General features: G+C 46.1%; 1 protein-coding gene across 6 annotated transcripts in view; it reads left to right on the forward strand.

The window, feature by feature from the left end:
- Positions 1-13,561, forward strand: part of pcbp4 (poly(rC) binding protein 4) — a 61,624-nt gene extending 48,063 nt beyond the window's left edge. Inside the window, exons 9-15 of one of the 6 annotated variants that reach the window (XM_077008068.1) lie at positions 396-470; positions 1,699-1,770; positions 3,616-3,657; positions 3,958-4,036; positions 5,570-5,625; positions 9,218-9,387; positions 11,246-13,561. In XM_077008068.1, the coding sequence (XP_076864183.1) occupies positions 396-470; positions 1,699-1,770; positions 3,616-3,657; positions 3,958-4,036; positions 5,570-5,625; positions 9,218-9,387; positions 11,246-11,588 (837 nt within the window). In that variant the 3' untranslated portion in view covers positions 11,589-13,561. The other 5 variants (XM_077008076.1, XM_077008103.1, XM_077008111.1 and 2 more) reach the window with 5 other exon arrangements.
- The last annotated feature ends 1,761 nt before the right edge of the window (positions 13,562-15,322 follow it).

Here is a 15,322-nt window from a genome sequence, read left to right on the forward strand (position 1 = left end):
ATCACGTCAGTCTCCACAATCAGCCACTAAAACGAACCCACGATTATCTGAGACTTTCTGCCGCTTGTATAATAATGGACACTGTCTCAGGTGTGTGTCGTTTTCTTTATATTTTCAGTTGTGTAATATATTTTCATGTATGTGTAATACATGCATAATAATGTTTCTTTGCTAAACGAGGAACTCATTCACAGCTTTTTTATGTTCTGGGTAAACATGCTTTGGCAAATGAACCTTGAAATAACTACGTGTAAATAAAAAGGTGGTTTTGTAAATAGAATGCTTTTAGAATCCTGTTGGCTGTAATGCAGTCCTGCGGTGTGGTTGTGGAATGTGGTGCTTCATGTCAGCGACCTCCACCCAATCTCTTCTCTCTTCTCCCTTGTGCTCCACAGTCCCCACCTAAAGGTGCCACGATTCCGTATCGGCCCAGCCCCACGCCGGGGGCACTGCTGCTCTCTGGAAATCAGGTGTGAACTCCAATACCCACAATCCCACACAGACATGACAAACTCTATCACTGGAGTGTGGCCTGTCTTTTCTTATACATTGCATCACATGAGTAACATCAGAGCACCTGAGAGTAGATCTGTTAAGATTAGAATACATATTTAGACCAACCTGATCATATTTAACATTTAAAATGTAAAGTATTGAACATGTTAGTTCAAACCAGTAGAATATGGACAAAGGAGTCCATAAAGTATTGCAGATCAAAAACAACATCAATGATGATCCTTTAAAGTTTTCAGTTCTGAGAGACTAAATTTTGCCTTTTTGAGGTACACAAGAACAGAGCACAAAGCACTGTGGGAAATGTAGTGACCAGTCACATATTACATTTATCTAGCGATCACACCCCTATACCTTTCCTTTAATGTGTTAGACTAAAGTGGCTTTAATGTTTATTCATCATGGCATAGCTATTCATTACCAGCATGCTAGTGCATGCTGCTACGGTAACAGTAAGATCAACTCATGAATATTCGTCGTCATTAAGAACTTCGGAATGGCTCGCTGTCGAAAGGGGAAAGACGTTAACCGGCGAGGCGGTGAGAACGCCTACCCCTGACACGTCACACTATCATGGCAGGAGCACAATCCGTGCACGGCTCCTTCCCTGGGCAGCCATGTTGCTCTGCACTTTTAAAGTGGTATTATTATTAATAGGAGGAGCAATAATAATAATTACTATTTTTAGTACAGGGTTTGTGTTGCACAGTATGCATGAATGCATGACATGTCCGTGGTGTGGATGACGGTGCGTATGTAAACGTCTGTACTCTGTCCACTACACACTGGATTTTGTACTTTTACACGTTTGTATGTATTCTCACTTATTTTACTTAGATGTGCATAATATATTCACATGTGTGTCTTATAGCAAGACTGCTAGAATGGAAGGGATCAAGAGCTTTTCTTCTATATATGAAGGATTTTCTGTCTATGTAGACAGACAGACACAGACAGACAGACAGACAGACATATAGATAGACAGATAGATAGATAGATAGATAGATAGATAGATAGATAGATAGATAGATAGATAGATAGATAGATAGATAGATGGATAGATAGATAGATAGATAGATAGATAGATAGATAGATAGATAGATAGATAAAACGAATATATGGCAATGATATGCAAATAAAAAGCCTTGGTCTGTGTATTGTCTCTGTTCCTGTTGCCTTCTGAAGGTATTCGATGCATCTGAGTTTGGGTCTCACCCTCTATTCTCTATGGCTCAGGGAGCTCTGGATCTGCAACAAGTGAGTATCCTATCACCACGGGACGCCATCGTCCCTGTGCATCCCCCCTCCCTTCAGGCCTGGGGCTGAGGAGGCGGAGTCTCTTCCTCCCGTCACGCCTACTCGCCCGCATGTTGCGACCAGACCGTCTCTCGAGCCAGGGAGAAAAGACAGCCCAAACTGACCTCTTCCTTTTCCGTTTGTGCATGCTGCCCTCCTAGCCCCGCCCCCTCTTAGACCCTGCCCCCCCCCCCACCTGTTTATTAGCATAACACACGGTTTTCGTTTAATTAAAAATCCTTGAGAGGCACATGTTTCTAATTCAGGTTGTTTTCCACGTCCTTTCTCTGGTGGGAAAATGTGGAGTTATCTGGCATTCTTTTTGATTTGATGTAGAATTTGCTGGATTTTTGGCATGCGTTTAGAAGGGGGCTTGTGAAAGATTGAAATGGGTCATGGCCTTTTTTATTTTATTTTCGTGGTACTTAAGTCTTGAAGTTCTGATGCATGTTTTTCTTATACAGAATATATCTAAAAAGCCACAGGCCGAGAACCTGGCTCATAAACGACTTTTGGCTGTTTTGATCAGGAGCTTCCAAGGTGGTGTGGAGATCATGGCCGTAGGCCTGGTTACTGATAAAATCTGCCATCCTAAAGTGAGCAGATTAGCATGCAGCCAATAGCTGGGGGGGTTTGGGGAGGGGGGTGTTACAGAATATTAAGGCCAAATCTCCCCTTGCTTGTGTGTGTGCATGTGTGTGTATCTGTGTTTAGTCATGGTTCTCAACAACATTACCAATGCTCTTATCAGACTGGCTGAAACAGGGGAGGCATGTGACCCGCACACACACACACTCACACACACACACACACACACACACACACACAGAGTCCCCAACCCATGAATCAGGGCCATGCCGTGAGGCAGAGAGTCTCTGAAATGTGTTCAGATGAGTCCTGCCTGGAAGGCCATGGAACAACAGAGTAGCTCTCACTAACGAATGCACTGCACGAGAGAGAGAGCGAGTGTGTGTGTGTGTGTGTGTGTGTGTGTGTGTGTGTGTGTGTGTGTGTGTGTGTGTGTGTGTGTGTGTGTGTGTGTGTGTGCACACTCGTGTTGGGAAGGAGTGACGCTGTGTTAAGTGCTTGTGCAAGGCGATTAATGCTTTTACCCGTTATTTACGAGTGGGCAGTGCTTCAGCAATGAAAGCAAAGAAGGACACAGAGAAAGATAAATAACACCAATCGATAAATGAAATAATTTGACTGGAGCATCCCTGCCTTCCCCCTCATATACTCACATCCTGCCTAGGCCAGGGACGGGAATGACAAACAGACGAACTAGAATATATCAAAAGGAAAAGAACCATAGCAGGAGAAAGCAAAGTGAACTGAAAACACAGACACACACATTTCTCCGAGGCTCCCAAGGGTGTCTGAGTCTGCGCTTGGTGGATTATGCACGATTTATATAGAAAAAATTCTATTTCCCTCACTGGAAAACATTCTCTTAACAAGCCATGACCAGTTATTAAGCAGAGCGGTGGGGTGTGGGGCTATCACTTTTGTGTCGCTAGTCCCCCCCCCCTCTCTCCGTCTGTATTTCTCCGGTGTGTTTAAACTTCTAAACAGGCTTATAGAAGAGTGTAAGGGCGGCTCAGGGTCCTCCCTTTCACAGTCTGCGTCTGCCCGTCTTCAGATTCTCTTTGATGCCGAGGTCGCAACTCCGTAAGCTCTGCGGTTCGAAAGGGGCCCTCTGTAAACACACCACGCGGGTGCCGCCAACACGGGTCGAAACTGTCCGCTGGCGCTGGGGTGGTTTTGTGTTCTGTGGAGGGTCCTGACTTCTCTTTGTCTGTCTTCTAGGCATACACCGTACAGAACCAATATGGCATTCCACACTCTGAGGTAAGGCCTGTGAAGATTAATTGCTCCTCCTTGCTCCCCCTGACAACACCAGTCTACACAGAGATGTGACTCAGTTGTGAGCCACATTTAAAAATGAGCACATTTGCCCATCGGTCTGTTTTACTCTGCTCTTTATAAGCCATATGCCATTATACCAAAGTTCCTGTCTAGTCTGTAAGAACTAAGTTGTCATTCAGTCATTCGTTCCTTCACCCTTTTCTGTGTGTGTGTGTGTGTGTGTGTGTGTGTGTGTGTGCGTGTGTGTGTGTGTGTGTGTGCGTGTGCGTGTGTGTCCCTCAGCTGGCCAAGCTGCACCAGCTGTCCATGCAGCAGGGACTAACACCAATAGCCCAGCCTGCGTCCACTCCAGTCCTACCTGGTATGTCCCCCCCTGCATGCTGGCTGCTGTGTCCTGTGAGTGTCGTGTTAAAGGGACAGACCACCCATGAGGCCTGCAATCTTCCACACCTGAGCCTCTACTGTGTGCTGCCCCTTTAACTGCTGCCTCCGCCTCCATTCACGTGCAGCAGTTAAGAATAGACTTCATGATCACAAACCCCCCTGCAAAGTTGGGCTCAGAGAAGAATGCTACAACTTTCTCGTTGGGAAATCGAACACGTCTTGGGTTCTGTCACTTTGGGCCATGGATGCCAATATCTTCAGAAGGCATATTGCGTTGAAGCACCTGGACGCTAAATGTAGATCAAATGGCCCAGCAAGAAGCCCATATTTTTCCAGTGCCTTTCCAATTTCTAGTCACACCAAAGTACAGGATCCTCTCACAACCCCCCCATTTCATCCCACCCACACTGGGTGTAGACTCCCTCACTCATACCTCTAGCCCAGTGACAGGGGGTATTATTTGTTCCCTCACCCCCCACCCCATCCCAGTGACAGGGGGTATTATCACTTCTCTCATTTTGTTTCAAGACATCTCTCACCAAGTCACATGATCCTCTATATATTTGTTCAGAAATGGGTTTTTCAAAGCAGGCTATTCTGTACTTAACCGAGTGTTAAGCATTATGGTAAATAAGCACTTTGGCTCAGAGACTGGGGGGTGGTGGGGGGTTGGTGTTGTTGCTCACAGCAATTTCTGTGCATCGCAAAACGAACCCAATAGCAGCTCTGCTCCTGCTGTGGAGGCCAGGAGATCATATCCCTCTCATGATGTGGCTGGGGAATTCGATATTGTCGGAGGTAAAAAGCTCATCAGTCAAGGCAGTGTTTCAGTCTATTAAAACGGGCTCCTGATGGGCAAGTATGGGGGGAGGGGCGGTGGTGTTGGAGCTCAAACCTCCATCTTTCACAGAAAGCTACAGCGATCTTCCGTTAGGCGCCATTCAGTTGATTCAGTGTGCAGTTAACCTGGTGATGCTGAGCGGTTGACCTAGCTCAGAGCAATGGTCACCTGTCCTTTGTTATATCCTATGTGTTTGTGACATTGTGTAAGGGATACGTGAGCACAGACAAACCCATTCACACAGGGACCTTGCTGAAATCTTGGCAAACTAGAAACAGGATTTCTCCTGGTCTTTTATTCTCAGTGGTCTTCTCCGTTCTCAATTCTAGACATTGACAGCAATCCTTCTAGAATTTAGTCTACGTTTATACACACATAACAATGAACATGTCATTCTCCCATAAAGTCCTTTGGGATGATTTCAAAAATAATGCAAAAAGTACAATAAAATAAAATCTCCTGAACCTCTTCAAACGGTCTTCCGCAAGCAGCGCCAAACTTTTCCATCAAACAGCCCAGAGAGTCCAGGTAGGAACAGGAAAGGGGCATGTTGGCTCTGTCCAGGGACCTCAGAGGCCCTATGATGTACAACTATGTACTATGATGTGGATCATCTGCAGCTTTTGCCCAAGTCTTCCTGTGGTTGTGACCTGATGTCCTCTTTCCCAGCAGGCATGGAGTCCAGTTCCCAGACCACTTCGCAGGAGCTGCTCATTCCAAATGACGTAAGAGCTCCCAGAAACCCCTTCTCCTCCAGCCTGTGTTCTTCATACAGCAGCGCTTCCTCAAACATGGTGCTCTAATGGCATAAAACTGATCTGATTAAGTCTCACATAGCAAGTGAGTTCTGCGGATTGACGGTCTCGGCTTTAAAACAAGGCTTGATTGACCTGTAATTTTGGCTATAAAGCAGTTGGTAAGATTGCTGCCCCATAGAATATCTGGTCTTAAGCAACTTCAAAGTTTCCATTGTAATTTGGTTTCATGGGGGTGGTGGAAATATCTGCCTTGCCTCATGAATATCAGTATCTCAGAGGTGAGAATTCTATAAAGGATGTGACACAAACATAAGCAACATGAGATCCGGTATGTGTGCGAGAACGTGAGGTTAATATATTAACACTGGTGGCTCAGTGACACAGACGTAAAGCAGAATGTTAGAGAGGATTTGTGGCTCTTCGTAATATTACTGCGTACTCATAAAAGCCCGGCTCGGGCCGGTTAGCGCGCCGCCGTTCTTCCTCCGAGCTCTTCATATCACGTCGTGTAACCTAGATCCATCAAAGCTGCGGCACACACAACCCCGCGTGCGTGCGTGGGTCGGTCCGGCCCCGGCGTTCTGCCGGCTCCCTCACGGCGGTGACACGAGCGCCGCTTCAGTCCTGTCACGCCGCCTGACGTATCTCCAGCTCTTCTGCTGTCAAAACAGAGCGGTAAATAAAGAAGCCGCCCGGAGCCTTTCATCGGGGCCCACGGCCTCACAGCACAAGGCCCTTGAGAGAAGCTCGACGTGCCTGTCATGCCTGTCATGAACCCCCCCCTCCACCCTCCACCCCCCTCCTCCACCCCGTGCCCTTGTGCCTCGCAGAGATCGCTGGATTAATCTGATGGCTCCGGGCCTCAGCCCAGGGCTCCAACCACACTCGCCGTGAGCCACTATGGCGGAATGTGTGCTTTGTTATTTTAAGGGCCCGGTGTTTGGAGGGCGCAGAGAATCCTTCACTGGCATCGAGCTTTTATTGCTTGTGATTAATTGCAGATGGATTTGTTTGAAATGTTATGAGACAAGTGAACAAGTGCATCTCTCATTTGGGGAGACATTACGGGGTTCGCGTCTGAATGCATATGCGTCAGACTCAGGAACAGCGCCAAATTATTCAAACGGCACAGAATTAAATATTAATTTACATAGTGTATAAAAATGCATAACATACCATTTTAAGCAATCATAATTTGCATTGCAGTAATGAGTCAGTGGAAACACTCCTAGGGTCAATGATTTGAGAAGAGAAATGCTTTATATTCTATGTAGTCCAATGGTCTGGAAATAACATATGATTAGATGTAAATGTATTATAAGGACTTCACAAAGAACCAATACAAATCTTGACTATGAACTGGAAACATCTGTAGTCCGATTTATAGCAGTATGTTTAATATGCATGAGTTAAAGACTAGGTGCTACCAGCAAATCATGAATACAATAATGTGTCAATGGTCATATTATATAAATCTAAGACTTGTTGTTATGATTTAGAACTCAATATATGAAGCGTTGCAAATACATGTGACAGGCGTTCACCAAATGCAACTATGCAACGAGCCAAATTTGAATGCAATTTCATTCACTCGAGCACAAAAAGGCTAAAAACAGGGAGATATTTATTATTGAAATGCATTTGCAGCATAACGGTTCTGCAACAAGACAACATCAAACAAACATCAAAAGGCTGGCGGACCAAGTTGTTTATCCCTCACAATCAGGCCTCCGTCTCCCGAGGAGGTGCTTCACCGCGGGGACTGAGCCCGTCTTCGGGAGTGGGGCGCAGTTGGACGGGGATCAGACCCCGGTGTTCAAGACCACCGCCGCAGAGACATGTTTGTTAGGCCTGTAAGACGCAGGGGCCACCCGGGGAGTCAGCGCTCCAGGGAGTTATAAGCAGCAAGACCGGTCCCATCTTCCTCTCAGAAGCCTCCTCCTCCTCCATCTCCCTGGAATGTTTTTTAAATTACAGCGCGCGGTGGGGATTCGGCTGAAAATAAAGCCACCGTCACCTCTGAAGGGGGGGGGATTTACCCCTGATGATGGTTTCTGGTCCCGTGTGGGCCTGATCTTTGAACCAGATAGTGTCTGACATCAGAAACTCTTTCACTTTTTTTTTTTTTTGGCTGGGAATAAATAGAAAAGGACCTGTTGTTGTGCTCTCCTGTGAGGGCTGAATAATTTAGAGTTTCATAAAAGCAGGGGATGTGGACGGGTGGTGCAGTGGGCCGGACGGAGGTGGCAGCAAGACCTGCCTGTCTTCAGCCAAGCACTTGGACACCCACATAATCAGCGGAGCCATTAATAGCCCCAGGCACCAGGGAGAGCAGCAGGACGAATCAGGAACTGCCGCGCCGTATGACTTGCGAGGAACGGAATGCTCTGTGGGTGAAACACGCACACACAGACACACAAACACACACACACACACAATGCGAGGGAGGAACGCTGGAACCAGGAGGGTGAGCAGAAAGGGGAACTGTCTGTCGGACGAATGCCGATCTGCCAACGCATCTGCACTAGGGTCGCTTTGTCACGGTCCAGGCCTGACACTAGGCCAACGGGGTCAAGTGCTCGGCCTCCGACCCGCCACGCCGTAAAGCACCAGCCAGTTGTCGGAGAAACGGCAGATCCACGTCCGAGTCTGGCCGCCGTTCTTTCGGTCCGAGCGCCGCCCCGCGGGTTTTCTGAGACGGCCCCGCCAGAGATGAACGTGTCAGAGTTCGCCACCTTCTTGTGGGCTCACGCCGACGTCTGCGCACGCTCGGCCCCGGTCGCCTTGCCTCTCCGGGTGGCGCTAATGAACAGTTTCACCGGGGCCGCACGGACTCCGCGGCTCAAACGGAGCACGATGGATGTCTCTGTAGCGGCGTGGAAACCACGTGAACATGTGCGTGAACATTCACGACACGGATGCGCACCTCTGCCGCTTTGGGCCCTAACTTCAATCTGAAAATCAGCAGCCACTTGGCGACAACCTGGTCATTCCGATTTGCCAATTCTGATAGGATCACAGCTGACCAATGTGTGGAGAGATTGTGGACAAGATTAACAGGTGTGCTTCACACAGTCAGACAGTGTGGACTAAAGGATGTGCTGTTTGCCCACTGCAGGTCTGCAAAACATAACCACAGGGTTCTAGAGCTCATGCAACAGAATAATCTCACTTTATGACTCTCTCATAACACATGGTGCCATGCTTTTTAAGGTGACAATAAAGACCCTGATATGGAATATTACACAAAAGAAATTCCTTATGCTTTATAGTTTGTTAGTGTTTTCCAACCCAGTCCTGGGGGACATATATTTTCTCTACCCCAGTTCCTAACACCCCGCAAGCAAACAATAAAAGCCCTGAATACTTAGCAGAGTAAGAAATGTGACACTTCTGCAGGTTCCTGAGACTGGGTTGGGAAACAGTCTTATATGAAAGACAGATGTAGTGTTACTTTTAACACTTGAATTCCAATTGTCAAGTCATTGTGTCTGGGATGTGGTTTCGGTGCCATTTCGGTTAACCCCACCTCACTGAATCTGGCCTGTTGTCTTCACAGCTGATTGGCTCCATAATCGGCAGACAAGGTACGAAAATCAACGAGATCCGCCAGGTGTCCGGGGCTCAGATCAAGATCGGCAGTCAGCTGGACAGCACCAGCGACCGCCACGTCACCATCACGGGTTCTCCAATCAGCATCAACCTGGCCCAGTACCTCATCACTTCCTGGTAAGCATCACAAACCCGATGTATGTGCTGGAACTAACCGGAGGTGTCTGCTCCTTATATGCTAATCACAAATCAGTCTCTCACCTTACCCAATAATACGGCAGATAAGAACCGGGGTATAAATCACATCTCTGCCAGGACATCAACTGTCTGGCTGTCTGGGCACTTCGCTAATGTACAGCTCTTGTGTGAAGGAAGCACAGTGCTGTAATGGCCCTCCAACACGAGACAGGATCACCAGGCCACTAGAATATGAGGGGAAAGGGGCAGAAAGAAGCTAAACCCAGAAATTAATTGGCTGTGTTTAAAGCTAGTGGCTCGTTACAGCTAAAGACGGGGCGGGCAGGCCGCCTCAGAGACAGACTGCAATTCTCTCCCTCGAGAGCTCAGCAGCTGTAATTTGATCAAATGTTGAGTCAGACAAGAAAGGTTCATGTTCCCAAGAGCTTCTAAGTGTTTCTCGGTGTAATGTTCTCCTGCCAATGACAGTGAAAATGTAATGCGATGATCCAATGGCGTGAGCCAAGTCCGATGATTGACTCACTGTCCAGGCCTATCAGAGCGCTTCTCAACTGCTCTCAGTTATGATAGCCACTGAAACAGTAAAAAAGAGACATGTGCAAAATATGCCATTGTAATGTTTCAAATAATAATGCTAATAATAATTAGTACTGTTTATAAAAGATTTTTTCTGAGCAGTTAAATTTAATGAAGAGATATTGTGTGCCATCATAGTTGTTTCATTATGAAGAATGAGCACTTTATTTTTACATTTCGATAGAGACAGGTTTCTGAAGAGTCAGACCGCAGTGAGGTTTACTGGCCTGGTTTGTGAATCAGTGGATTCACAGAGTGAATCATGAATAAAAAATGGCCACTCACCCCAGGTGTGTTCAACAAGCAGATGGGTGACTGAAAGAGGGCCTTCATAATAAGAGCATTATTATTTTTGTCCAAAATATGTTAGGATCTTCTGCAAGGCAACAAATAGGAAAAGGTTGTCTTTTGAAAATATTTTGGGAACACCGTTTGTCCGAGTTTTGTTTAACTTGCGTCTCATTTGTGGGTTTGTCATGAGTTTAAATGCTATTAATTTGTTTTGGAAGGTAGCCAGTGACAGTGGGTAGTTGGGAGTCGTGAATCCACGCACTGTGTTTTGACAATGTTTGGAAAACAAGGCGATTCAATCAAGCTCTTTCATCTTGACGTGTTCACTCGTGTTTTGGAGCTTCAGCCCATGTGTGTCACTCTCCGTTAGCGTTCCTGTCAAAGAACACATCCTTCAACACGCACTGCGTTGCAAAGCGTTGCATCAGAAAAGGCATATTGAACACACCCCCTTCTTTTATAATGTTCATTTGACCTCAGTGTGACACAAGGTCAACACAGGCCCTTGAAACAAACACACACACACACACACACACACACACACACACACAGTGCTAGCGCGTATGAGCGCCTGCATTTGCAATGGACACCATATTGCCAAATGCACTTGCTCTTTTTACCATCGACTACAGATTATAGAAATCCTAATGAATTTAAAATCGTTTTGTTTCCTTCCCCTAAGCCCCTACCCGAGCCATCACCCCAAATTAAACAGCACCTCCCCCATGAGTGCCAAGGCCCTCCCTCAAATAATCTGTTGCAACCTCCAGCAAAACACACCTCTCTTATGATTTTTCCTTTTTGTTTCTTTTTTGTCTTCTTTCTTTTCTTTTTTTCTCAATTTCTTTCTTTAACATGTCTTTTATTTAACCTTCTAATCCTTCTCCATCCGGGTCCCCTCCCCTCTCCTCTCCCCTCCACCCTCAACACCTCTTCCCCTTCCTGCCCCCCCCCCCCCTCCCTTGTACAGTTTAGAGACAGCCAAATCCACCGCCCACTCCTCCTCCATGTCGACCCCTGTAGACCTCAACATGAGCTTCACCCAGCCCGCCTCCCCTGCCTCGTCCTCCGCAGCAGCCCTGGCAGCGATGGGCGGTCTGCCCCACGCTCCCATGTTGGGCGCCCCCTATGCCCTCCCCCTCTCCAGCCTCCTGGGAATGAAGTCCGTCCCGTTCCTGGCTCTCTCCGCCCCCGCCGCCGTGGCGACCGCCGCCGCCGCCCCCGCCCACGGCGCCCTGGCCTCCTACACGGCCAAGATCTCCTCGGCCAATGGCATCAAGAAACCTGAGCGGCAGAAGTTTGCGCCGTACTGACCACCGGCCCGTACTGACCACCGGCCCGTACTGACCACTTGACCTTTCTCCCCAGACCACAACCGGCGAGGAATTCCTTCAGTGGTACTCCCGCTCTTGCCTGTTGTAGCCGTGTAGTTGAAACAGACTTTACCGGGGTTTCGTTTTTTGTTGTTGTTGTTGTTTTGGGTTGTTCCTTTTATTTTGGTTACTGAAAAATACTACTAAGACACTATAGACAGACAATAGCATATTTAGATAGATGTTTCTGTTCTCTGATAGCCTCTAAAGCCATAGCCAACTCCTAACTCAGTACCCCCTCTCCCCAAGCCCTTATAAACATACTACTGTCTGCTCTTATTTATTAATAATTACAAAAATATTCCCGCAAAGAGTTTATAAAGTATGACACTGGTGACTGATGCTAAATACTCTGTCTCAGCTTTTATACAATGATGTCTGTGGATGCTTATGTATACAACTTTCTCATTTTTTTAAGAATCTTTAAACAATGTATAAAAAAACAAAAATGTTTTTAAGAAGACTACAGATTTAAACCTCGCTCTTGTGTTGTTTCTATGTGTTTTTTGTCACATTTGTTTGAACATGGGTTATTTATTTTATTTATTACAACTATTTTCTTTTACAATCATTGTTGGCTTTGCGCGTCAGCACACAACAGTTTTAGCCCTTTGGTGGTACAAGATGAACCAGCAGGTTCTCCTCTAGACTTCACAGATCTCACAGATTCCTTATTGTTGAATGGAAAGTGTATATTGCCATGATGTGATATTATAAACTAATTAAACACTGAACTTCCTAAAGATAGGACCTTTTATTTTGATTTGGAAATGCTGAGCTAAGCTAACCTAAAAGAAAAGAACCGTGGTGGTCAACACTGTGTTCACCTCTCGATGGATATTCAGAGGCTCCTATGCATGGTGTCTTACCTGGTCAGAAATTAAAACTGCATGTTGACTTGGCTCACACACACACACACATACACACACACACACACACACACACACACACACACACATGCAAGCTAAAACAAATAGCAGCCAAGGTCTCTTTGTTGGCAGCACCAGGCAAACTAACATACAAGCAATACTGGACTGGAAGTGTTGATTACACTCTATTTACACACACAGACACACGCACACACACACACAGAGCAGATCTAGCCATACATGTGCATCAACTGTAGCTTTTGTAATTACAACTGTTTTCATCCACAAGAGTATATTATGTAGACTTCTTTTTGTTGTTATATATATATATTTTTTTTCTTTTTATGAAATATATGAATATAACTCACTTATTTTTGTAAATCAAGATAATATGAATTGAATGTGTCCACAATTACTCACAAGTTCATACATGTAGATGTGGTTAACCTTGACTGTGTTCGTGTTCTTGGGTTTCTTTTTTTTCGTCTAGCTTTTCTTTTCACCAAACGTGTCTCACTTACTCATTTGCATGAATTCAACTTGGCGTCTATGCAAAACACCTCTTGATGGTTCGACGAGGTACCCTGTGTCACGCATCATTGACAGCCCTAAATACACCACTGTTGGGTAAGGATGTGGAGAACAATGAAGCCAAATTCAGGCAAAGCCCATGATACCGTCGGCTTGATGAACCACGCGATATAAACATGCACACTCACGCATGCACGCACACACACACACATATACATACACACACTGTGTATTTGTTGTATTCTATCAATTCTCTCATTCCAAACAAGACCGCCATTCACACTGTATAAAATGACAGCGTTGCTATACGACATGCCACTCTGCGCTTGGACAGCAGAACTCTACTATGGCCAAATGAGAAACAAGGCTGAAACGTTCAAGCTCTTCACTACTTCAAACGTCCGTTTTGATTTGCGGCCAGGCTTCGCTCTGTGTCGGCCTGGCACGTGTGTGACTCTTGATTTCACTCCATCCATCAATGCCATACGAAAGAATAAAACAGTACTGCATCAACTGGACTCTGGGCTCCTGTCATTCGGCCGCGTGCAGCAAACTGCTTTTGACGTCACTTCCGACACAGTTCTCTCTCTGACCGGGCCCTGCCACTTTTACAGTAGTTGCTTGTACTTGCCATGATTTTTTATTGCATTCATCGTTTATTTTAAGTAAAGGTGGAGTATTATTAACATAACGCTACACAAAGCTTATCAAAATGCCACCATTGAATCTAAACTGGGATATATTTTATCATGATCTTAGTAAAGTGGGCCTTTCAATGATCCAACCATAAATCTGCATCATTATGAGATGCCTTTTGTATCTCAGGTCTCAGCACATGCAAGTTTAAAATCTGTAGCACGAGACATAGAAAATACAACCCAACCTTCCACGTTACACCCTCCACTGTGATACGGCTCAACAGGATCGGTAGTGTGTGTGTTTTCATCTGGTGGGATTAGCTGGAGAAAATAGAACATCTTTCTAGGAAGAGTCGCGACTACAAATGCTGGTCTGGTCTACTGACCTATAATGCCACACAGGCGAATCAGCTCTGCTTTGATCCCTCCCCTCTAAAAGAAAATAACTCTAAAGGAAACCGCTGCTTCCCGAAGGTGCAGGCTTCTTATAACGAGTTTACAGAATGACTTCCACATCTTAAGCTGTAATTCATTCCAGAAAATTGCATACGTTAACGTCATGGTGCCGACAAATGCACAACAAATCACTTTTCCGTGCAGCACAATATAATGTTAGCACACCGCCCCGGTAGATCAAACCACAATGGCGCAAAACCCCATTTGCAGTTCGCGTCTATATTATCTCGTTTCGAGTCAGATTTCGACTGAAGCCGGAAAACTCCCTCGGAGCCTATTCACCATGTACAATCGGAAATACCGAGCGCGACTAGAGCCATCGGTGCGGAACCGGGACACCGGGACGACCTGATGCCGTCAGTGCGAGAGAAACGATGACCACAACTCCGAGACGAACGCTTGCTATGAACATGTACTTATACTGTACTCCAACAGATGCTCAAACACAAACACATTCTTCCCGGCCACAAGAAAGGGTTCTGCTGGGGGTGGTGTGCGTTTGAGTGCGTGTGCGGTGGGTGGGGGTGGTGGATGGGGGTTTGGGGCGGTGCAACGTAATGATAACCCTCACAGAACAAGGCCTGTGTCAGACGGACACCGTGGCGCTGCCGCACACACAACCATCCTGCGGGAGGAGGCCTATCCTACCTCCAACAGCCTCCGCATCAAATTAGCCAACATCCCCAGACAAAGGCCCCAGAAGCCACGGGGCAATTATGGAGGGCGATAACCTCTTCCGGGCGATGTTTGGAATAATAATTACAATTTACCGACAATTAAAGGCAAGTCGAAGACAAAAGAGGCCCGAATGGACGCGCCGGTAATTATATGGTGATGGCCACTTGGCTGTCGGGAGCTCCGCCAAGCGCAATTGGGGCCTGACAGGAGTTTTAAAAAAGCAGTGAGCAAGAGCTGAAGAGAGCTGTGCTGGAGTTAGAGTTAACTCGCATGAGTTAAAGAGGCATTAAAGCCGCAAAGCCGTAAAACAAAATAAATAATATCTTAATGTGACACAACATACGTAATTACAAGGTTAAGAGTTAAAATTTAGTTATATTTGAATTTTGAGTTCAGACTGTTAGCGTGTTCATTTCCATTTCTTTCCACAAGTCACAACTCAAAAATAAACGTCACAAGATATTTTTCGGTTTTTATTTGTTATTGCCATTCGGATGAAAAG

This window comes from Brachyhypopomus gauderio, chromosome 1 (genome assembly GCF_052324685.1).
Source record: "Brachyhypopomus gauderio isolate BG-103 chromosome 1, BGAUD_0.2, whole genome shotgun sequence".
Lineage (NCBI taxonomy): Eukaryota > Metazoa > Chordata > Actinopteri > Gymnotiformes > Hypopomidae > Brachyhypopomus > Brachyhypopomus gauderio.